General features: G+C 46.9%; 2 protein-coding genes across 3 annotated transcripts; both read left to right on the plus strand.

The window, feature by feature from the left end:
• Positions 1-1899: 1899 nt before the first annotated feature.
• On the plus strand, positions 1900-14684 carry Ndufs2 (NADH:ubiquinone oxidoreductase core subunit S2). Its single transcript, XM_040737477.1, has 14 exons — positions 1900-2055; positions 2759-2865; positions 7985-8175; positions 10348-10468; positions 10797-10909; positions 11138-11212; positions 11354-11431; positions 11522-11607; positions 11826-11945; positions 12572-12701; positions 13122-13217; positions 13363-13446; positions 14269-14326; positions 14466-14684. Exons 1-14 carry the CDS (start codon positions 1961-1963, stop codon positions 14501-14503), a joined length of 1392 nt encoding a protein of 463 aa, XP_040593411.1. The 5' UTR covers positions 1900-1960; the 3' UTR covers positions 14504-14684.
• Positions 14685-14974: 290 nt separating this feature from the next.
• Positions 14975-19254, plus strand: Fcer1g (Fc fragment of IgE receptor Ig). 2 transcript variants are annotated; one of them, XM_013126487.3, is made up of 6 exons: positions 14975-15064; positions 15389-15497; positions 18080-18171; positions 18311-18346; positions 18735-18755; positions 18896-19254. In XM_013126487.3, the coding sequence occupies exons 2-6, from the start codon at positions 15449-15451 to the stop codon at positions 18956-18958; spliced, it is 261 nt and encodes an 86-aa protein (XP_012981941.1). In that variant the 5' UTR covers positions 14975-15064; positions 15389-15448; the 3' UTR covers positions 18959-19254. The 2 variants fall into 2 exon arrangements, with proteins under 2 accessions (XP_012981941.1, XP_040593412.1); XM_040737478.1 differs by lacking the exon at positions 14975-15064 and having other exon boundaries at positions 15350-15497.
• Positions 19255-21554: the final 2300 nt, after the last annotated feature.

Below are 21554 nucleotides of genomic sequence, written 5' to 3' on the forward strand. Positions count from 1 at the left end.
TTGTCACCTCCTGTCTCCCACATCATACTCATCAAAATGCTTCCTCTCCCTTCCTGGCCGACACCTGCCCTGGTGCCTATCACTTCCCGAATATTCCACCCAGTCTCGCCTCCTGGCCTCATCAAATGCCCTGACCCTCACTGGTCCTGAGCAGAGCGGCTGAGGCTGGAGGACTCACACAAGGGATGTGGGACCAGAAGGAACAGGGGGCCAAGAGGAGCTGTCACCAGGGTACTCTTACTGCTCCTTTCCATCCCCCATCTGAGAGGAGAACAAAGAGGGTGACTAAGCAGTGACAGAAACACAAAGGGCCATAGAAGGCAGCCACAGCACGCGGGGTGCCGGCAGCAGGGAGAAGGCACAAACGGTGCAGTGTCCTAGGCAGCCCCCCAAGAGCCCAGCTTCAGCTTTCACTGCTCCCGGGCCAAGCAAGCTAGCGTCCATCCTGACTCTTCATAGGCTGTGTTAACACAAAAATGAGTACCCCCTCATTATCACACGTAGTACTTAAACTATACTTCAGGGAAGCAGGCCTAGAAGGGGGGGGGTATGCAGGGGGTAAGGGGACCGAGCCAAGCCTCTACCCCGGCTTTCTGGAGGTTGCCTTGTCCATACCAGGTCTTGGTCAGTTCCCACAGCCGAGGGATCTGGCCCCACCCTTTGGTATGGTTCCCATTAGGTCAATTTTCAGCCTAGAAATCTGGCTTTCTCCTCTTCCTCTGTAGCTAAGAATTCTCAGTGCCACTCCCCTGGTCTGTCTGCTCCACCCAGATGCACTGCTGGTGGGCTGTGTCCCAGGGACCCTGTCTGGGGGAGATGTGGGGGAGGCCTCTTTCCAATGAGAAAATTGTAGAACCTCAAAGAGTGGGTGGCCCAGCTGGAGCTGGGCTTAGAGACAAAAAAAAGAGAGAGAGAGAGAGAGAGAGAGAGACAAAAATCAGCCTCCAGGGCAGGAAAACTCTTTGTCCATACAGAATTAGGCCCTGGTGTTATTACATTTCTATGTTATTAGGCATTTCTGAGGAAGACTCTGGCAGGGTGAGAGTGTCCTGATGGAGGTGGGGTACCAGGTATCTCTAAGAATGCTGCCTGAGGGTTGGAGAGATGGCTCAGATGGTTAAGAGCACTGAGTTCTTCCAGAGGTCCTGAGTTCAATTCCCAGCAACCACATGGTGGCTCACAACCTTCTGTAATAAGATCCGGTGGCCCTTTCTGTACTGCAGGATTACACGCAGAGCATTATATACATAATAAAATAAATCTTTAAAAAAAGAATGCTTCCTGAGTCTGTGATTCTATAACGGGCACTGACAGAGGATCTCCATTTGTAAAAAGCTGGCTCCATACTCTTGCACAGACTCTACCAGTGTTGGTGGTCTTGGTCTTCTATTCCTTTTTGTTTTGGTGAGCTCTCAGATTTGCCCAACTGCACTTGAGGTCCTTTCCACAATCCCAATTTCGGACATTTGGAAATTAACTCTTAGGTTCCGTAAAGAAAACAACGTTATCGAAACTTGAGCCTTCAGTCGGAAAGCAAGAAGGACTACCGCAGGAGGATGACCAAGATGGAAAGCAATAGTGAAGGTACACGCATGCAGAGTGTGTGCAACGGGATCCCAGTGGGAGGGCAGTTTGTAAGGTAAATTCGAGTGCAGGGAGAAGACTCAGCGCGAGGGGTGGGATTCACAGCCGAGTTGCCTCAGGAGAGAGCAGTTAATTTCTCTAACGCCTAGAAAAGCCATGGGAGGGACGCCCTTACTAAAGATGACTGCAGTGGTAGTTATTTAAGCCTAAGTGAGGCGGAGACGCGGAATCCGGATGTTGTCGCGTTCACAATTGATCGCCTTGCCAGCTTCCAAGATGGTGGCCTCATTGTGCCAATATAAGAGAAGCCCACAAGGAGGCGCACGGGATTCACTTCCGCCCGGTTCTCCTTCTTACGGCCTGCAGCCCGGGAAAGATGGCGGCGCTGAGGGCTGTGTGCTGCCTCCGCGGCGTCGGGACCCAGGTGCTGCGGCCCGGGTCTGGGATCCGACTGCCGAATCAGCCCAGCAGGTGAGGAGGAAGCCACTCCTGCATGCGTTCTCCTCAAAAGTAGGATTTCTCGAGCCTGAGGACATTTCAAGGGCCCTGTGATCCCTTAGGAAAGAGTGACCCAGGCCTGTGACCCTCCTTGCGCAGGCCAGATTTCTCAGGTCCCTAGATGCAGTGTCCTTCCTGTAGCGGAGGATGGGAGAGAGGGGGATGAATTTGCCTTGTCAGAGGCGAAATAGGTGAGGTGAAAGACACTACCCTTCAAATGAATGGTTTGAGCGTACCTCCCCTCATATCCGAAGAAGGGAGATCCCTCTTCCCCCGGTTCCTCGCTCTCCCTCTTTGGCCCGCGTATGTGTGTTTGCTCTTTCTGTCTCTCCTCCCTCTCTCAGTAATCTTACCATGAACAAATACTTGCTGTTCTCAAGTATTCATGCAGGAGCTTGGATCCCAGCTTTGTATGTCCAAAACTGCACTGTGGCATTGAGGAGTACAGGGTGTGTAGGATATTTAGGAATATATATGCATATGCAAATACATGTACGCATGCAATAACAATTAGTGAAAAAAGTCCGTGGATCTGAAGGAGAGTGGGGAGGGTTTGGAGGGAGAACAGGGAAGGGAGAAATGTTGTGATTAAAATAAAAAAGAAAAAGTGGATGGGAGCAGGGGAAGCAAGCACACTCTTTATGCTGTTTGTATAGCTCTCTCTTTAATTCCTTAGAGGTGCCCGGCAATGGCAGCCAGACATAGAATGGGCACAGCAATTCGGAGGAGCTATCATGTACCCCTCCAAGGAGACAGCCCACTGGAAGCCCCCTCCATTTAATGGTGAGTGCTCAGAGCTGCTGTCTCAAGTCATCACAAAGTTTTGCTGATTTTTTTGTTTTGTTTTTCGAGCTAAGGTTTCTCTGTGGCTTTGGAGGCTGTCCTGGAACTTGCTCTTGTAGACCAGGCTGGTCTTGAACTCACAGAGATCCACCTGCCTCTGCCTCCCGAGTGCTGGGATCAAAGGCTTGCACCACACCACTGCCCGGCTGTTTTTTGTGTTTTGAAACAGGGTCTTGTGCTGGAGATATGGTTTGGTGGTTAAGGGCACTTGCTGGTCGTGGAGAGGACCTGAGTTTAGTTTCCAGCACCCACATGGCAGCTCACAACCATCTGTAACTCTAGTTCCAGGGAATCTGATGCCCTTTTGTGTCCTCCAAGGGCATCAAGCATGCATGTGTTACACACACACACACACACACACACACACACACACACACACACACACAATGCTCATATACATAAAATAAATAAAATTTTTTTAAAAAAAGGAAGAAAGAAAGAAAAGAAAAGAAATAAAGAAGGTCTTGCTGTATTAGCCAGGCTGGCTTCAAAATTAAGATCTTGCTCCCTGAGCCTCCCAAGTGCTGGACTTACTCTTCCTTTTGATCCTAGTGGTACCAAGATTGTCCTTTTTGTTTGTTTTTTGAGACAAGGTTTCTCTGTGTACCTATCCTGACTGTACCGGAACTCTCTGTAGACCAGGCTGGTCTCGAACTCACAGAGATCTGCCTGCCTCTACTTCCCACCTGCTACCACCACCACCTGGTGTCCTTTGTTGTTTTTAACAAAATTTCAATCGTTTGATTTTACCATAAAGACTCGGGAGCCAGATGCTGGGGTGAAGGTCTGCTAGCTCAGAGAGGCAGAGAAAGCACTCATCTAACCTTCCTTCTCAGCAGATGTTCCAGAAGCCTCCTTCCTTCTCGTCTCAGACCAAACTCCTCAAACTGAATGTCCCTCCCTCCTACTTCTCTCTTGTGCATCTCTCTCCATCCTGACTCCCTTTTTTTTTTTTTGGTTTTTCGAGGCAGGGTTTCTCTGTGTTGTTTTGGAGCCTGTCCTGGAACCTGCACTGTAGACCAGGCTGGTCTCGAACTCACAGAGATCTGCCTGCTTCTGCCTCCCAAGTGGGATCAAAGGCGTGCGCCACCAACGCCCAGCTTCTCCTGACTCCCACTTACTCTGTCTGTTTTTTTCTTAATAATCCTATGCTTGCTGTTGGTTTTTTTTCGTCAACTTATCTGCTGCACTTGAATCTACTGATAATTTTAACTACCATCTACAGCCACACAGCTCTCCACAGTCAATGCCCTGCTGGCCAATCTAGCTGCGGTCTAGAGCAATGCCAACAGTGTAGGGGTTTCTCTGGCTTTGGAGGCTGAAAGCTGACCTGGAACTAGCTCTTGTAAACCAGACTGGTCTCAAACTCACAGAGATCCACCTGCTGGGATCAAAGGCGTGTGCCACCACCGCCCAGCTAGCAGTATAGGTGTTTTTTTTTTTAAAGATTTATTTATCACATATACAGTGTTCTGCCTACACGCCAGAAGAGGACACCAGATTGAATTGTAGATAGTTGTGAGCCATCATGTGGTTGCTGGGAATTGAACTCAGGACCCCTGGAAGAGCAATCAGTGCTCTTAACCTCTGAGACATCTCTCCAGCCCCCAGCAGTATAGGTTTTAACAAAGACTCTATTCTGTTTTTCAACAAAGACTCCAGAGTAGGTATTGGGATGAAAACCTGCATGATCAGAGAAGCCGAGAAGCAACAAGCTGACGTTTTTTGACTAGAGACCCAGCAAGAGAGTGCCCCTCTCCACAGATCCCAGATCAAGAGAGTGCCCCTCTCCACAGATCCCAGATCAAGAGAGTGCCCCTCTCCACAGATCCCAGATCAAGAGAGTGCCTCTCTCCACAGATCCCAGATCAAGAGAGTGCCCCTCTCCACAGATCCCAGATCAAGAGAGTGCCCCTCTCCACAGATCCCAGATCAAGAGAGTGCCCCTCTCCACAGATCCCAGATCAAGAGAGTGCCCCTCTCCACAGATCCCAGATCAAGGAGACCACAAAGTCTCTAAGGCCCTCCCTACTGCTTTCTGTGGGTCTTTATTCATCTCCCTGGGTCCTCCCTTCTTAAAAAAGGCTAATTTTTGTCACCTGGTCAATGGCTCCACCCTGATCCAAGGTTAACAATTAAAAGCCAGGCATATGTAAGTTCTGCAACCTTTAGGGGCCTAGAATATGTAAGTCCTTTGTATGTATTTCTGTCCACCATGTCCATTCTTTGTGACCAAGGAAGACAGAAAAGGACATTGAAATTTTCTGGAACTGGAGTTACTAGTTGTGAACAGATATGTGGGTATTGGAAATTCATCCCAGGTACTCTGGAAGATTAGCCATTGCTTTTAATCACTGAGCTATGCCTCCAGTCCTGTTAGTCCTATGTAAATATTATTAGCATTATTAATAATTGATCACTAACTCCCTACTAGCTTTGTAGACCAGGCTGGCCTCAAACTTACAAGAGATCCACCTGCCTCTGCCTCCCAAGTGCTGGGATTAAAGGCGTGGAACACCACCTCCTGGTGTGTAACAACTCTTTCTTTTTATCAGCCAGCTCCCAAATAACGACATGGAGACTTACTAATTTTGAACACTTAGCCTTAGTTTAGGCTTGTCCCACTAGCTCTTATAACTTAAATTCACCCATTTATTTTTAACCTACATTCTATTGTGTAGATCATTTCCTCATCTCTCCTTACTCCTCATGCTGCTTTCTCTGTCTGACTGACCACCCTGCCTTTCCTCCCCAGACCCTCTCTGTCCCCAGAAGTCCTGCTTAACCTCTTCTTGCCTAGCTATTGACCTTCAGCTCTTTTGTTTTTGTTTTTGTTTGTTTTTCTGTGTAACATTGGAGCCTGTCCTGGAACTTACTCTATAGACCAGGCTGCCCTTAAACTCACAGAGATCCGCTTGCTTCTGTCTCCCGAGTGCTGGGATTAAAAGCGTGGGCCACCACTGCCTGGCGTGGCCATTCAGCTCTTTATTAGCCAGTGCTTTAACCACTGGGCCATCTCTCCAGCCCCCAATTCAGCTCTGTATTTAACCAATCACAGTGATACATCTTCACACAGTGTAAGGGAGTATTCTGCTGCATTCATGGTGATCTTTAAATAATTGACAGCCAAATCAGCTACAGCTAATTTGACTTCTGTTACTACTTGTTTCACATGTAATTGTTTCCCAAAAGTATAAGTTTCTTTTTCTTTTTTCTTTATCTTTTTTTTTTTTGAGATAAGGTCTCACCATGCATCCTTTTTTTTTTTTTCAGATTTATTTATTTATTATGTATATAGTGTTCTGTCTGCATGTATCCCTGCAGGCCAGAAGAGGGTACCAGATCTCATTACAGATGGTTGTGAGCCACCATGTGGTTGCTGGAAATTGAACTCAGGACTTCTGGAAGAACAGTGAGTGCTCTTAACCTCTGGGCCATCTCTCCAGCCCCTCACCATGCATCCTTGATTGGTCTGGAGCTCACTATGTGAATCAAGGTGGCCCCAAACTCATAGTGGTCTGCTTGCCTCTACATCCTGATTACTGAGATTATACTAGCCTTGCCTGGCCCCAAAGTGTAAGTTTCTTGAGGGTAAAAAACTGTCATTTGGCCGGGCGGTGGTGGCGGCGCACGCCTTTAATCCCAGCACTCGGGAGGCAGAGGCAGGTGGATCTCTGTGAGTTCAAGACCAAGCCTGGTCTACCAAGCGAGTTCCAGGACAGGCTCCAAAACAATACAGAGAAACCCTGTCTCGAAAAAACAAAACAAAACAAAATAAAACTGTCATGTGGGGCCTGGAGAGATGGCTCACTGGTTAAGAGCACTGGCTGCTCTTCCAGAGGTTCTGAGTTCGATTCCCAGCAACCGTATGGTGTGTTACAACCATCTACAGTGGGATCAAATACATAAAGATGTATATGCAGATAGAGCACTCACAAAATAAATAAATCTTCAAAAAACCAGCCTTGTCATGTGGAGGACAGGCATGGTGTCATATGCATTTAATTCCAGAACCTGCAAATCTCTGTGAGTTCAGCACCAGATTAATATACATACTGAGTTCCAGAACAGCCAGGACTTTGTAGAGAGAACCCTGTCTCCAGAAACAAAAAGAAAGAAAGAAACTGCTGTTTGGACTGGGAATGTAGCTTAGTTGATGGAGTACCTTCTTAGCAATCACAAGGTCCTGGGTTTGATACCCAGCATAGCATACACCAGAAGTGACTGTAGACTGTCTCAACACTCAGGAAGTGAGGACAGGAGAATCAGAATTTCAAGGTTACCCCCTTCAACTCTGGACTACTGAGTGTGTTCAAGGCCATCTTGGGTAACCTAGTGGGCTCCTGTCTGAAAGTTAAAAGGAGGTGGTAGAGCACTTGCCTAGGATAAGTGCCCTAGGACTAATTCTCAACACAACAACAAAAGATGTTCTAGTATGATGGTTCAACCCTTTAATACAGTTCCTGGTGTGGTGACCCCCAACCATAAAATTATTTTCGTTACTACTTCATAACTGTAATATTTCTAGTTGTGGCTGGGCGTTGGTGGCGAATGCCTTTAATCCCAGCACTCTGGAGGCAGAGGCAGGCGGATCTCTGTGAGTTCAAGGCCAGCCTGGTCTACAAAGTGAGTTCCAGGACAGCCTCCAAAACAATACAGAGAAACCCTGTCTCAAAAACAACAACAACAACAAATATATATATATGTGTGTGTATATATATATATATATATATTTCTAGTTATGAATTGTAAGTATCTGTGTTTTCCAGTGGTCTTAAGTGACCCCTGTGAAAGGGTCTTTCAGATCCTAAGGGGTTGAGAACCACTGTTGTAGGGGCTGTAAGTGGACTTCATGATCCCTCTCATTGGGAAATTTAAATCTTCCTTCCCTTCCTTTTCCCCACTTGTGGGCCAGCTTCCTAGTTATATCAGAATGAGAGTTCTAACAAGGTGTGGAATGGCCAGCCAGAAGATAGGTAGCGAGAACTAATTCCTTGCTGTCTCTTGGGGATGCCCAAAGGAATTTCCATTTGGCTCTGAACTATTTCCCACTTCTCAGATGTGGACATTTTGAAGGACAAAGTGGTCTCCAATGTGACGCTGAACTTTGGGCCCCAGCACCCAGCAGCCCATGGAGTCCTGAGACTGGTGATGGAGTTGAGTGGAGAGATGGTGCGGAAGTGCGACCCTCACATCGGGCTCCTGCACCGGGGCACTGAAAAGCTCATTGAATACAAGACCTATCTGCAGGTGTGGAGGTGAACAGGGCCTATGATGGGGTCTCAGCTGTAGTTTTGCTGCCCCGGAGCTGGAGGGCAGGAGGGTAGTTAGGGTTAGTCTGTTGTGGAATATTATTTTAAGAAGTGTTACATTTGTTTATGTTGTGAAATATTTGTTTAATGGCACAAAGATGTGTTGCATTCTTTTATGTTGTATTTGTTTAACTCTGTGTTAACTTTGCCTGTCTAAAACACCTGGTTGATCTAATAAAGAGATGAACAGCCAATAGCTAGGCAGGAGAGGGCTAAGTGGGGCTGGCAGGCAGAGAGAGAGGAAACAGGAGGAGAAATCTGGGAAGAAGGGAGGGGAGGAAGATGTGGCAGTCCAGCCAGCCACACAGCCGGCATGGAGTGAGAAGGAGAAAAAGGTATAGAGAACAGAGAAAGATAAAAGCCCAGAGGCAAAAGATAGATGGGATAAATTGAGAAAAGCTGACTGAAAATAAGCCAAATTCAGGCTAAGCATTCATAAGTAAGAAAAAGTCTCCTGTGTTTGTTTGGGAACTGGGTGGCGGCTCCCAGGAGTAAAGAGCAAATAACCGAGTACATTAGACTTGGCGGTCACTGTTGGGCCGGACTTGGAGCAGGGTTAGAGGATGCAGGGGTCTTTTGGGTTCCTCCAGCGTCAGTACTTTATCTTTGCTCCCAGGAGTAAAGAGCAAATAACCGAGTACATTAGACTTCACGATCACTGTTGGGCCGGACTTGGAGCAGGGTTAGAGGATGCAGGGGTCTTTTGGGTTCCTCCAGCGTCAGTACTTTATCTCTGTCTGATTCTTACCTAGCCCTTTTATCACTACTTTAGTGCCTCAGTTTCCCTCCTCAAAATGAGTGCGTCAAAGCTAGTGTCCCTAGGGGTTGAGAAAGAGGAATGAGACATCAGGTCTTCAGGATTAACAGCTGATTCTCATGGCTTCCCACTCTCTTAAATTTGTTTTCAAAACACTCAATGAGTCAGAGTGACCGGAGGAGGCTTGTGACAGAATTTGCAGTGTTTAGAAGAACTTTGTGACCTAAATAGTTGAAGGGCCAATTTGAAGGATTTGGATCTGGAATACGATTCCAAATTTTTTTTCTGTCTGGTTGGCTTTTTTTTTTTCCCCTTATTGTTATGAATAAAGGGCCCTGAACAGTGGAATCAGGATCAGGGCTTAGACCCAGCCCTGGTAACTATAATGTGCTTCCTCCAGGGAGCCTAAGTAAGCAGTGTGGCTTCTGCTCAGACTTTCATGGGTTAACCCGTGTAGCATCATCCTGCGTCACAAATGACATCAGGACCAGAACAGACTATCCAGTGAGAAGCATTTTAACTCCGCCTTCTTCCTGGAAGCTGGAACTGTCTTGGTAGGCAGCTGGGACTTTGCTTCTTGACATTTTGGGGGAAAACAACATAAAACTGATTGCTTTTCTCCTTCAAAGTCTCAGTTTTAAGGGACTAAGAGGAAAAAGACATAGAAGTCCAGAGCACTCTTTGAGGAAGGTTACAGGGCTGAAGTCAACTTATACCGGCTTGTAACAGCCTGAGAGTTATTATTAGAAATTAGATTATGTGTGTGCTTATTTGTTTTGTTTTGTTTGTTTGTTTTGGTTTTGGTTTTGGGAGACAGGGTTTCTCTGTATTGTTTTGGAGGCTGCCAGTCCAGCCTGGCCTCGAACTCACAGAGATCCGCCTGCCTCTGCCTCCCGAATGCTGGGATTAAAGGCGTGTGCCACCACCGCCACCTGGCTTTGTTTTGGTTTTTTGAGATAGGGTCTCACTATATAGCTCTGGCTATCCTGGAACTCACTATGTAGACAAGATTTTTGATCTGTGTTATAAAGATCCTGGATAATGCTGTGTCGTGTGTCTCAAGGGTACATTCAATTACATTTGATAGCTTAAAATGAACCATGGTGGGAGGATTTTCACCATGGAAATTGCCCAAGCCAAGGTCTTCTCATCATTTTAGAGAGCCAATTTTTAAACATTTTATGCTAATTTTATATAAGCTTGTCATGGGAGCTTTGGTTTTGCTTTGCTGGGACTCCTGAGACTCTGAAGGTTAAATACCGACTTCCAGTACCTGACAAGGGGAAGGTTTCCAGCCGCAGATGGTGCACTCCTGGGCCTGTTAGATGTGATCTGCATTCCTCCCTTTCACAGGCCCTTCCATACTTTGACCGGTTAGACTATGTGTCCATGATGTGTAATGAACAGGCCTATTCTCTAGCCGTGGAGAAGCTGCTAAACATCCAGCCTCCTCCCCGGGCACAGTGGATCCGAGGTAGGTTGCTTCTTTTTCTGCTGGCAGCTGTGAGCACAGAACAACTTAAGTGCATTGAACTCAGCTTTGATATTTAGATTCCAGATTCCACCCACACTGATCTGCAGGATGAGTCCTTGGCTCCTATGTCTTTCTTTCTTAAAAACAAAAACAAAAGCCACACCCACAATATAAATATTTATTTTGTATGTTATGCATGTGGATGTGTGTGAAATGGCATATGTCAAGGCATGTGTGGGGAGGTCAGAGGGCAACTTGGGAGTCAGCTCCAGATTTGTTAGCAAGCCTCTACGAGCCCCGTCCATCACTTCTTCTTTCCGACTCACAGTGCTGTTTGGAGAGATCACGCGGATTTTGAACCATATCATGGCTGTGACCACACATGCCCTGGACATTGGTGCCATGACTCCTTTCTTTTGGATGTTTGAAGAAAGAGAGAAGGTATACGAGGGAGGTGTGGATAGGAACAGGGAAGGAAGTGCAGGAAGTAGAGAGGGCAGGAAGGAGACAGATGGAAACGTTTTGTTGGATTGTATTTGTAGGAATTCTGTGTCATGAGGCGTCTGACTAGCCGCAGGAAGTCAGAGTTAGGGCAGTGGACTACCTACCATGTTGCAGGACTTGGGTTTCCAGGGACTTTGTTTCTAATTCCCAGTGGGTTCTATCTAGATGTTTGAGTTCTATGAGCGGGTGTCTGGAGCCCGGATGCATGCTGCTTATATCCGACCAGGAGGAGTGCACCAGGTGAGTGGCTCTCCTGCCTCCACACTTCCGGCCCAGGCCTCTTTCCTCTTTGACCACTGGAGGGCAGTATGGGCTTATGGAACAGAGCTCTGTCCCCATGGGAAAGGGGTGCTGCAACAAGAATCACCACTTGGTTTCTAGGACCTTCCTCTTGGGCTTATGGATGACATTTACGAGTTTTCTAAGAACTTTTCTCTTCGGATTGATGAGGTGGAGGAGGTAAGATAGAAGTCAGTGGGGAAAAAAATCTTTATCCCCCAAAAGGGTTGTCATGAAGAATATTAGCTCCCTGGATTTCTCCATCCATAGATGCTGACCAACAATAGGATCTGGCGAAATAGGACAGTCAATATTGGGGTTATATCAGCAGAAGATGCCCTTAACTATGGATTCAGGTAGGAGAATACAACTTCTTTCTATGGGGTTGGTAGATACTGTGGAGAGTTATAGCCCAGTGTCTTGGTTTCAAGCATGTTTGGTATTCTTCTCTCCATACCTTGAGTTTGTATTCCATAACCAAAGTGTTGGGGAGGGGAGGGAGCAGGAGATAGGAAGCCTGTGTGTCCCTTCCTATTTTTGAGGAGGGTGGCCCTTATGCACTTTATACCTACAGTGGAGTGATGCTCCGAGGCTCAGGCATCCAGTGGGACTTGCGGAAGACCCAGCCCTATGATGTCTATGACCAGGTCGAGTTTGATGTTCCTATTGGTTCTCGAGGGGACTGCTATGACAGGTAAGACCCGAATGTTTGCTCAGCTCTTTGTCCTTAGTGGCTTCTTTGCTCTGTGTCCTAGTATCTGCAGGAGCCTGTAAAATTTATTAAATTTGGTAAGAGGTGTGCTTAGTATTCTCCCCACAACACACACACACCAAATAACAATGCTATTCATTTGTTTTTTGCCCTTATCCTGCCATCCTGACTTAACAGCTGAAAAAGCTGAAGCATAAGTTAAGGATTAACCTGTTAGTGATTGAGATTGGAATCCTCTGACCCAGCGATCTTCCCACTTGAGTCTAAGCTTCAGTATCCACTCCTGTTTACTGACCTTGAGTAACATTTACTTCTGTTCTCTTTGTTTACCTTTCCATTCGACTTCCTTACTTTGTAGTCCAAACTGTGTTTAAGAGGGTAGGAAGGGAAAAACTACATGTTCTGAGAAAAAAAAAAGATTTGGAGGAACCAATGATAGGCTCCAAATACTACAGGGTGTATATGGGCAACCAAGGCAAGCAGAGAAATTGTTCCAGGAGAAGCAGGAATGTTTACCTAACACCTTTGAGGTCTCCCAAAGGACATCATGAGACCCCTGTGTACTCTGTCTGCTTTCTCCTGTTCTAAGTCCGTCTCATCTACTTGAGGTACCTATGTCGTGTGGAGGAGATGCGCCAGTCCCTGCGAATCATTTTGCAGTGTCTGAACAAGATGCCTCCGGGGGAGATCAAGGTTGATGATGCCAAAGTGTCTCCACCTAAACGAGCAGAGATGAAGGTGAGCTGCAGGGAGAGGAGAGAGACTGGGCATGGGACAGGACCAGCGTCCCTAGATTACATCCTGCCTTTCTGTTTAACTTTGACTGAACTTTTGCCACACTCGTCTTTTAGTCTGTCTTCAGTGCTTCCTGATTTACATGTGGTTGTTGTCTTCCAAAGGGCAGAGATTGTTATCTGGGGGGGGGGCTTGGATCTGCCTCTTTCCTTTTTCTTGTCTTTATTTTTTATTTTTTTGTTTTTTCAAGACAGGGTTTCTCAGTATAACAACCCTGGTTGTCTTAGAACTCACTTTGTAGTCCAGGCTGGCCTCAAACTCAGAGATCCGCCTGACTCTGTCTCCCCAGTGCTGGGATTAAAGCCGTGCACCACCACCCCTGTCTGGATCTGGTTTCTTGATGTTCCCTTTTCCTCCCCACAGACTTCCATGGAGTCACTAATTCATCACTTCAAGCTGTATACCGAGGGCTACCAAGTTCCTCCAGGAGCCACATACACTGCCATCGAAGCTCCTAAGGTGAGGAGCGGAGGGGAAGGAGAAGTCTGTGGAGGTAGACAGTGAATGGAGTGCGCCTCACTAGTGCCAGAGAAGGTATAAAGATAACCAGAAGAGAAGAACACTCTCCCTACTAATGGGGCGTTCAACTTTCTTCCTCGGACAGGGAGAGTTTGGGGTGTACCTGGTATCTGATGGCAGCAGCCGTCCTTATCGGTGCAAGATCAAGGCTCCTGGGTTTGCCCACCTGGTAAGACACTCTCAATGGTTCTAACTGCAATCATTAATAATTTACTGACTTTGAGGGTTTTTGTTTATTTTCAGCTTATTTATATATGTGTGTATGTATGCTTCATGAGTGCAGGTGCCTTCCAAGGCCAAAAGAGGACATCAGATACCCTGGGGCTGGAGTTACAGGCAGTTGTGAACTACCTGTTGTTGGTTTCAGGAGCCAATCTCAGGTTCTCTGCAAGAGCAGTACATGCTCTCAGCAGCTAGGCTGTCTCTCTCCAGCACCTTGCTTTTTGAGATAGGACTTTGCTATACAGTCCTGGCTTGTCTAGAACTCCCTATGTAGTTAAGGCTGGCCTTGAACTTACTGTCTCCTGCTTTAGCTTTCCAGGCACGGGGATTACAGGTATATACCTCCACACCCAACTCTTGGATGAGATTTTGTCTTGTTCTATTTGTTGAAACAGAAATTTGCTACATAACCTAAACTAGCCTTGAGCTCACTATGTGTGGACCATCCTTGGGATTCGGTGACCCTCCTGTCTTAGACTCCCAAGTGCTAGAATTACACACATGTGCTCCTGTGCCTGGCTTGGATGAGGATTTTGGCTTGGGGTTTTTGTTGTCATGGTGTTCTGTTTTGCTTTATTTTTGAGGTAGGGTCTCACTATATAGCTCTGACTGTTTAGAATTCTCTAGACTAGGCTGACTTCAAACTCAAACACCCACCCATGGGCTGTACTTAACTGTATATACTATCACACCCTGTCTTTGGATGAGATTTTTAAAGAGCTCTTCTCTGTAAACTTATATTAACGTGTTGCTATCCCCATCCCCATAGGCTGGTTTGGACAAGATGTCTAAGGGACACATGTTGGCAGATGTCGTAGCCATCATAGGTATGAGACCTATTATGCAGGGGTTTGGGATTCTGTTTGGGAACAAATCCAAATGCTCCCTGTTCAGCATAATCTGTGTCTTGGACACAGTCATGTGCTCTGACCCTCTGGCGATGACACTTCATCTCTAACCTTCTAGGTACCCAGGATATTGTATTTGGAGAAATAGACCGATGAACAAAGGCATAGCCTTTGAGCTCCTGTGCCTGGCAGCTTCATCTGCAAGGCCTGTCCTTCATAGGAAATGAGGCTGTGTCTCTGTGTGTAAACAAACATGCTGACTTAGCTGTACAGGCTTTCTGTGCATGTACTAGAAAAAGAGAAATTATAATAAATTAGCCGCCTTGCGGCCCCTACGCTCAAGCGTCTATTGAGTCTTTCTTTTTTCTTTTTTTGATTTTTCGAGACAGGGTTTCTCTGTATTGTTTTGGAGGCTGTCCTGGAACTCTCTCTGTAGACCAGGCTGGCTCTCGAACTCACAGAGATCCGCCTGCCTCTGTCTCCCGAGTGACGAGTGCCACCACCGCCCGGCCTAATGAGTCTTTCTTGATGTCTTACTGTCTTTCACTTTGTATTTCCCTGTTCTATTTTCCCAGCTGAGTCTCCACCCCCTCTGACTCTTGCCCTTTCCACTTCTCCATTCCCCGTTTCCCCTTTCCCCTCAGTTCCTCCTGCCCAAACCCTCTTAGCATCTATACAAACTGGTAAACTCAAGTGAATAAAGTTTCAGAAAGGAAGGTAAGGGCTGTGGTGGGGTCTAAGGGCATCTCAAGGGGCAGTTTGCCACATGTATATGACTTGTGTCTGAACGATAGATGAGGGGTTGTTAAACATGGCCGATACAGACAGCCTTTCCCAGGCGTGAAATTCTGTTCATTCTGTGGGTTAGGAGATTGGTCCCTGAAAGGGCTGAGGCGTAGAGGTCAGATCGTCCAGCTCCCCTAGTTGGCCCTTCCGGAGCCGCCTGGTCTGTAGTGCAGGAAGGGGAAGGGGCCAAAGTGTGGGGGGGAAGGCGTGGCAGGAAGGGGGGAACTGTGGTCAGGGAACTGTTCGTGGGCACAGCTGCGCAGTTCTGTCAGAGCGTCTGATCGCCACCTCCCAGCCCCGAAGCCCCTGTCCAAGATGATTCCAGCCGTGGTCTTGCTCCTGCTCCTTTTGGTCGAACAAGCAGGTGGGTGAAAGGGTTTGGTGGGGATGTTAGCTGTTCTTGAGTGGGAATCTAGGGCGTGAATTGGGAATGGAGGAAGAGGCTGGTGCTGGGCGCGTGGGCACAGAGCTGAGGCAGACTCCGAAGTTAGCCCTGTTGGGTCCCCCACCCAGGTACCACTCACCATTTCCATCTTTATTGCCCTTTTCTTAACCTTCAATACTGACTTCAGGACCAGTATGAAGAGTCAAGCTTGTCAGGGGTGGAGACTACAGCATGAAGAGCTTGTCTAGGAAAGTTCCACCTCTTGATCAGCAATACCGTGGGATGCTCTCGGTCTCTGGGGAGGAGATCTCTAGTTATATACAAAGCCCTCTAGCTAGGCTAGGGCCTGTCTGTGAGCTTGGGAGTAATGCAGGGGAGTCAAAACAGACATGAATACCTTTTCTGGGGATGAGTTGGGCGGTGGTGGCACACGCCTTTAATTCCAGCACTTGGGAGGCAGAGGCAGGTGGATTTCTATGAGTTTGAGGCCAGTTTGGTCTACAGAGCTAGTCAAAGCTACACAGAGAAACCCTGTCTCAAAAAACAAAAACAAAAACCTTTTCTGGGGCTGATCAGGACCATAGCACTCTGTCAGCTGACATGGTAGACAACGGTGCAGAGTCCTGTGTTCTCAATCAGCTGAGAAGTAAAAGCAACAGCCCTAAGAGCCAGTGGCTCTCAGGTTCTAGGCTGCCCCAGAAGTCCCCTCAGCTTTTGCTTATTTTGCATTCTATCAATGTGAGGCAATTATCTTGTTTTGGGGATACAGGATATTATGTAGCCTAAGCTAAGCTAGAAACTCCCTATTTAGCTGAGACTAACCCTGATTTCCTAATACTCCTGCCTCCACCTCCCAAGTGCTGTGCTTATGGGCCTGTACCTATAAGGAAGGAGCTTGGTTGGGAGCACTGGTGGGGAGCTGGCCTTTACAGAGGGTGGCGTAAACCCCTAGGGAACCAAAGAGTGGCTGGGAAGGAGGAGCACAAAGGAAAGCATGGGCTTGGAGGCAGAAAAACTGGGGTTTCTTTTCTGTTGCTTAACTCTGGTTCTGAGCGTTTCTAAGCATTTCTGAGTACCTGTTTTTCATCATCCGTAAAATGATGTTGATGCTTCTTTCACAAGGTAGTTTTGAGATTTATGCAATATTGTGTGGGAGTGTTGTAGATTAAAAAGCACTTTACCAGTCTTGGCAACTTGACTTGTGTGGAAGAGGACAGGGCCACACCATTTCATTAACTGGTAGGAGGATGGGCAGCATAGGGTGCCCACTCTTAGAGACTCGCACATCAGATGAGAAATGAAGGCAAAAGTAATCAAGGTCCCAGCAGCAGGCTAGCGTTCACCTGATAAAGCTTATAAAGCGGGAGCAATCTGGAGCCGAGCTCCTGTGCGATCATTTGAAGCAGGGTCTCATGTAGTCCAGGCTGGCACTATCCACACTCTTCTGCCTCAGCCTCACGAGATTGTGAGGGGCCACCATATTCAGTTCCTATGTCCTTTGTTGATTGTGGAGTTTCATTTCTTGGGTTTTTTTGGGGGGGGGCAGGGGTTGTTCGTTGCCAATTGTTTTGTTTGTTTGTTGGTTTCTCTGTGTAGCCCTGGTGTCAAACTTAGAGTTCCACTGACATTTTATTTTTTATTCTGTCAGGATCTAACTCTATATCCTAGGCTGATCTGGAACTCATTATATAGCGCAGACTGGCCTCAAACTCATGGTAGTACTCTTGCCTCTGCCTCCCAAGTGCTGGGATTATAGGCATGACCTGACACTCTCAGCTTCTGTGTGATTTTTTTTTTAGTTGCACAAACTTCCCCTCTTAGAGGCCTAGCATGATTGACAGGGCAGAGTAGCAGGAGGAAGAATCCGTATTTTAGATTTAGTTTGTGGTCATTCCTTTGAGCTGTGCTCACCATCCAGCTTTATGTGTTGAATCAATGGTTTCCATAGAGCCTCGAAACATTGTCACTTTGGGTTTTGTCTGGTTGGGTTTTGGTAAAGTTAAGTGCCTCATGAGGCAAAAAGCAGTGAGGCTGAGAAGATGACCAATAATAGAGTAATTGCCCTTCTTCCCTTCACCAGCTCACATCCTTCCTGTCCAGCCCTCAGCCACAGGTCACAGGACTTACAGAGACACACTCTTGTGGTTTCTTTGCTGAAATTTGCCACTGTTTCTCTCTCCCCTCCCCCTCTGGGCTGAGGTTTTTGTCTCAGCCCAGTAAACTCTGATGGGTCCTTGAGGTAGAAGAAGTGTTCAACGATGCCTGAGGAACCACAATACTGAAAGGAGAGTCCTAGGGCTGACAGGGAAGTCTCTAACCCTCAGTGAACGCAAGTCCTACCACAACAGAACTCTTCATGCTTCTATCCAGTTCTTTCCATGGTCTGTGAGGGAAGAGAGGAAAGTAAGAGAAAGGACAGTCTAAAGGCAGGGTTAGTTTCTTCCCTCAGAAGGACCCCCACAGGGCCCTATCCCACCTCCCTGATCCCTTTCCCTTCATCTGAGCAACAGCCTTCCCCTTCCTCGTGCACCGGGTCCCATGGGTACCTTGTATCCCTTCAGCTGCCCTGGGAGAGCCCCAGCTCTGCTACATCCTGGATGCCATCCTGTTTCTGTATGGTATTGTCCTCACCCTGCTCTACTGCCGACTCAAGGTAAGGTGGGATGGTCTAAGAGCTGGACCCAGAAATGGGAGGCTGGCAGGAAGGGGAACCAAAGGGGTTCTCCATGGTTTAGAGGGGGAGGAGATGGGCCTCCAACTTCTCCCTTCTGATTGCCTTTCCCTCATTCCAGATCCAGGTCCGAAAGGCAGCTATAGCCAGCCCTGAGGTATGGAGTCTCCCAGTCTTTGAGTAAACAGTTTTCTTCATGCACTCAACCTTCCTGGGTTACTAGCCTTAGGTTTGAGGCCTCTAGGAAGGCATGTGTTTTGGGTATTAATCTGTACCGTCCCTCACCTCAGGGTGGGTAGCACCCTGCTATCTAGTTGAGCTACAAATAAAATATCGGGACAGGAAAGAAGCAAGAAGAGTGACAATACATGAGACTTGTATGTTGTGCTGAGGTGTGTTTGTAGCCATATGGGTAAATAAGCAATCATGTGAGTGCTCCTGGCTTAAGGAAGCTAATGCTAACCTTGACCCGGATGGGAAAGATGACGGGAGGGGAGCCTGAAGAAGGTGTAGAACTCTAACCCTTGTTTCTTCCATCTGTACAGAAATCAGATCCTGTTTACACGGTGAGTGAACCTCTTTACCTTAGGGGGTCAGAAAAAGAGGTTGGGGTTTAAAGTGACCTTGATAGAAATGGGGGTCTGTAATGTGGGTGGGGGCCCTGTGATGAGCTCAAACTCCTCATCAGCCTTTGACTCTCCTCCAGGGCCTGAGCACCCGGAACCAAGAGATGTACGAAACTTTGAAGCACGAGAAACCACCCCAATAGCTTTAGAACACACGGCCTTGGTTGCATTCTGTTTCTAGTTCTCTCCTGGCCCTCATGGTCCTTGTCACTATGCTACCTCCTTGATTTTGATGCTGGCTCACCTAACTCCCATAATGACACTGGACTCTAAACTAATGCACACTGGCAGTTCCTCGTCCCCGTGAAAGACTTACTCGCACATGTTTGTTTTCCTACATGTCCCTCCCTGTGCTTCCTTCCTCTTGCCTTCCCTGACCCCCAGCTCGGGCTAAATGCTGGAAAGGGATTACCTTCTAATAAAGCTGCCATAGATCTGACTACTCATTTTGTCATTTATCATATAATTGGTTCAGCTTGCACTAAGCATTAGGCTGCATATTGAAGATACAGTTCTGAGTAAGGCAGACTCAGCTGCTGGGAACACAGGACTTTAGGGCTACTTTACTTTTTTTTTTTTCAAAACAGGATTTCTCTGTAGCCCTGCTGTCTTGGAACTCACTCTGTAGAACAGGCTGGCCTCAAACTGACAGAGATCTGCCTGCCTTGCCTCCAAGTGCTAAGATTAAAGGCACCACCATTGCCTGGCTATTTTGCTCTTTTGAGGTATGAATGCTGACTATATCTAGATGAATGATAAGATACTTGGTCTCTGGGTGCTCTGAGATGAAACTAGAACAGGGAACATTTCCACACACTCTCACTCTGTGTTGGGGACATGGATGTATTTGAAGACATTAGAACCTAAGAAATTAGCCGGGCGTTGGTGGCGCACGCCTTTAATCCCAGCACTCGGGAGGCAGAGGCAGGTGGATCTCTGTGAGTTTGAGGCCAGCCTGGTCTACAGAGCCGACCAGGACAGCCTCCAAAGCCACAGAGAAACCCTGTCTCGAAAAACCAAAAAAAAAAAAAAAAAAAAAAAAAAAAGAACCTAAGAAATTACTTCTGTACTCAGGGTGGCTTTTTGTGTCTGAAAAAATGAATCATGATTGGTTTGTGGAGAAGCCTGTATGTCTAACCCAAAATAGTCACCAATCTAGATAATACCAATTCAGCTTATGCATGTTTTATTAGCGTAACTGAAAAGCCAAGCATGCAGAAGGAATGTGATGACAAGGATCATGTGACCCTCCTAGTGAAAGACTTTTATGAGAACAATGAATTTTTAGGGGATTTGGGAGCAAGAAGGACCTTCGAACCTGATAGAGGTTGGAGGTAAGAAAAGCCAAGGGAACAAGTTGGGTCCAAATGGGAAGTAATTTCCCATAAGATGGGTAGTCAAGGAATCCCCTTCCAGTACCTGTCTCTTCCCAGAGTCACCGGGAAGTTCTTCGAGGAGATATTTAAGCCATGTAGTGTGCAGTGAGCTCTGTGTCTGATCTGCCTTTCTTCTTCCAGAAAGGGCCAGAATGTCCTGGCAATCCCCTGTGCTGGATAGCACAGCACAGCACTGCATAGTGATTTATATTTTCAAAATGTTTTCCCATTGTATCATTTAATCTGTTCACTAACCTATGTAAGAAATTAGGCTCCTTGAAATATTAACTCGTCTGAGGTCATCTTGAAAGTAGGGACACTAACTTGCTTGTCTGTATACATTGTTCTACATAAAACAAAAAGGGTTTTTTGTTTATTTTACACTGGTTGTTCAAATGCTAGGGATTGAGCCTAGGGCTTCCCATATGCTAGATAAGGACTCTACCATTAAACTATATCCTTAGCCTTTCTGTTTTGTTGTCTTTTTCCTTTGGGGGTTTGTTTGCTAGCTTGCTTTGCTTTGAGACAGTCTATTTTGTAGCTCTGGTGGTCCTGGAACTCCTGAGTCCCGGGATTAAAGGCAGGTATGTGCCACCACACCCAGCTAAATGAGAGGTTTTGAGTGAAGAAACTAGAGTTCTTTGGGAGAAAAGAGTTAACCTAACTTTTTATTGTGGGGTGATGGAAACACAGTGTTCCTCAGGTTCAAAACGAAAGATGAGGTCTTGAGTCACACTGCTGGGCTTGATCTCTCTCTCTCTCTCTCTCTCTCTCTCTCTCTCTCTCTCTCTCTCTCTCTCTCTCTCTCTCTCTCTCTCCTTCCTTTCTTTTTTGTTTTTGTTTTTCGAGACAGGGTTTCTCTGTGCAGCTTTGAAACCTGTCTTGGAACTCACTCTGTAGATCAGGCTGGTCTCTAACTCACAGAGATCCACCTACCTCTGCCTCCCAAGTGCTGGATTAAAGGTGTGCACCACCACTGCCCAGCTGGACTCTCTTAAAAAAACAAAACAACAGCAAAAAACCCAGGATCTTTTCACAGAAAGTTTACAAAGAAATTCTGAAGATTACCCTTGTTTCCTATGACCCCAAGTCAAGGGGTTTTGTCCTTAAGTCCTTCATTCCTTTCTTAGGTCCATGCCCTTCATTCATGCTGCAGAGCCACTCACGGGGGACACTCCTTAGATTTGGAGACTTATCACAGACATCTATCATGTCCATCACGTATTTCTTCAGTCCTTTTTCCACAGGTCACACCAAAACTCTCATCGCCTCCCCCTTTTAGAAACAGCTTGATCTGTTTCCTTCCTCCTGTTCCTCCCCCACTCCGTCACTTCTCCCAATCACCCAAAGACACGAGGCACAG

The sequence above is a fragment of the Mesocricetus auratus genome, unplaced genomic scaffold (genome assembly GCF_017639785.1).
Source record: "Mesocricetus auratus isolate SY011 unplaced genomic scaffold, BCM_Maur_2.0 Super-Scaffold_100676, whole genome shotgun sequence".
Classification (NCBI taxonomy): Eukaryota; Metazoa; Chordata; class Mammalia; order Rodentia; family Cricetidae; genus Mesocricetus; species Mesocricetus auratus.

Excerpts from the sequence above, each read along its gene's own strand:
- Fcer1g (XM_013126487.3), top strand. The coding sequence starts at position 15,449 with ATGATTCCAGCCGTGGTCTTGCTCCTGCTCCTTTTGGTCGAACAAGCA. Across the intron at positions 18,347-18,734 it reads CAGCTATAGCCAGCCCTGAG|AAATCAGATCCTGTTTACAC; the intron begins GTATGGAGTCTC and ends CCATCTGTACAG. Across the intron at positions 18,756-18,895 it reads AATCAGATCCTGTTTACACG|GGCCTGAGCACCCGGAACCA; the intron begins GTGAGTGAACCT and ends ACTCTCCTCCAG.
- Ndufs2 (XM_040737477.1), top strand. The coding sequence starts at position 1,961 with ATGGCGGCGCTGAGGGCTGTGTGCTGCCTCCGCGGCGTCGGGACCCAG. Across the intron at positions 8,176-10,347 it reads AATACAAGACCTATCTGCAG|GCCCTTCCATACTTTGACCG; the intron begins GTGTGGAGGTGA and ends TCCCTTTCACAG. Across the intron at positions 14,327-14,465 it reads AGATGTCGTAGCCATCATAG|GTACCCAGGATATTGTATTT; the intron begins GTATGAGACCTA and ends CTAACCTTCTAG.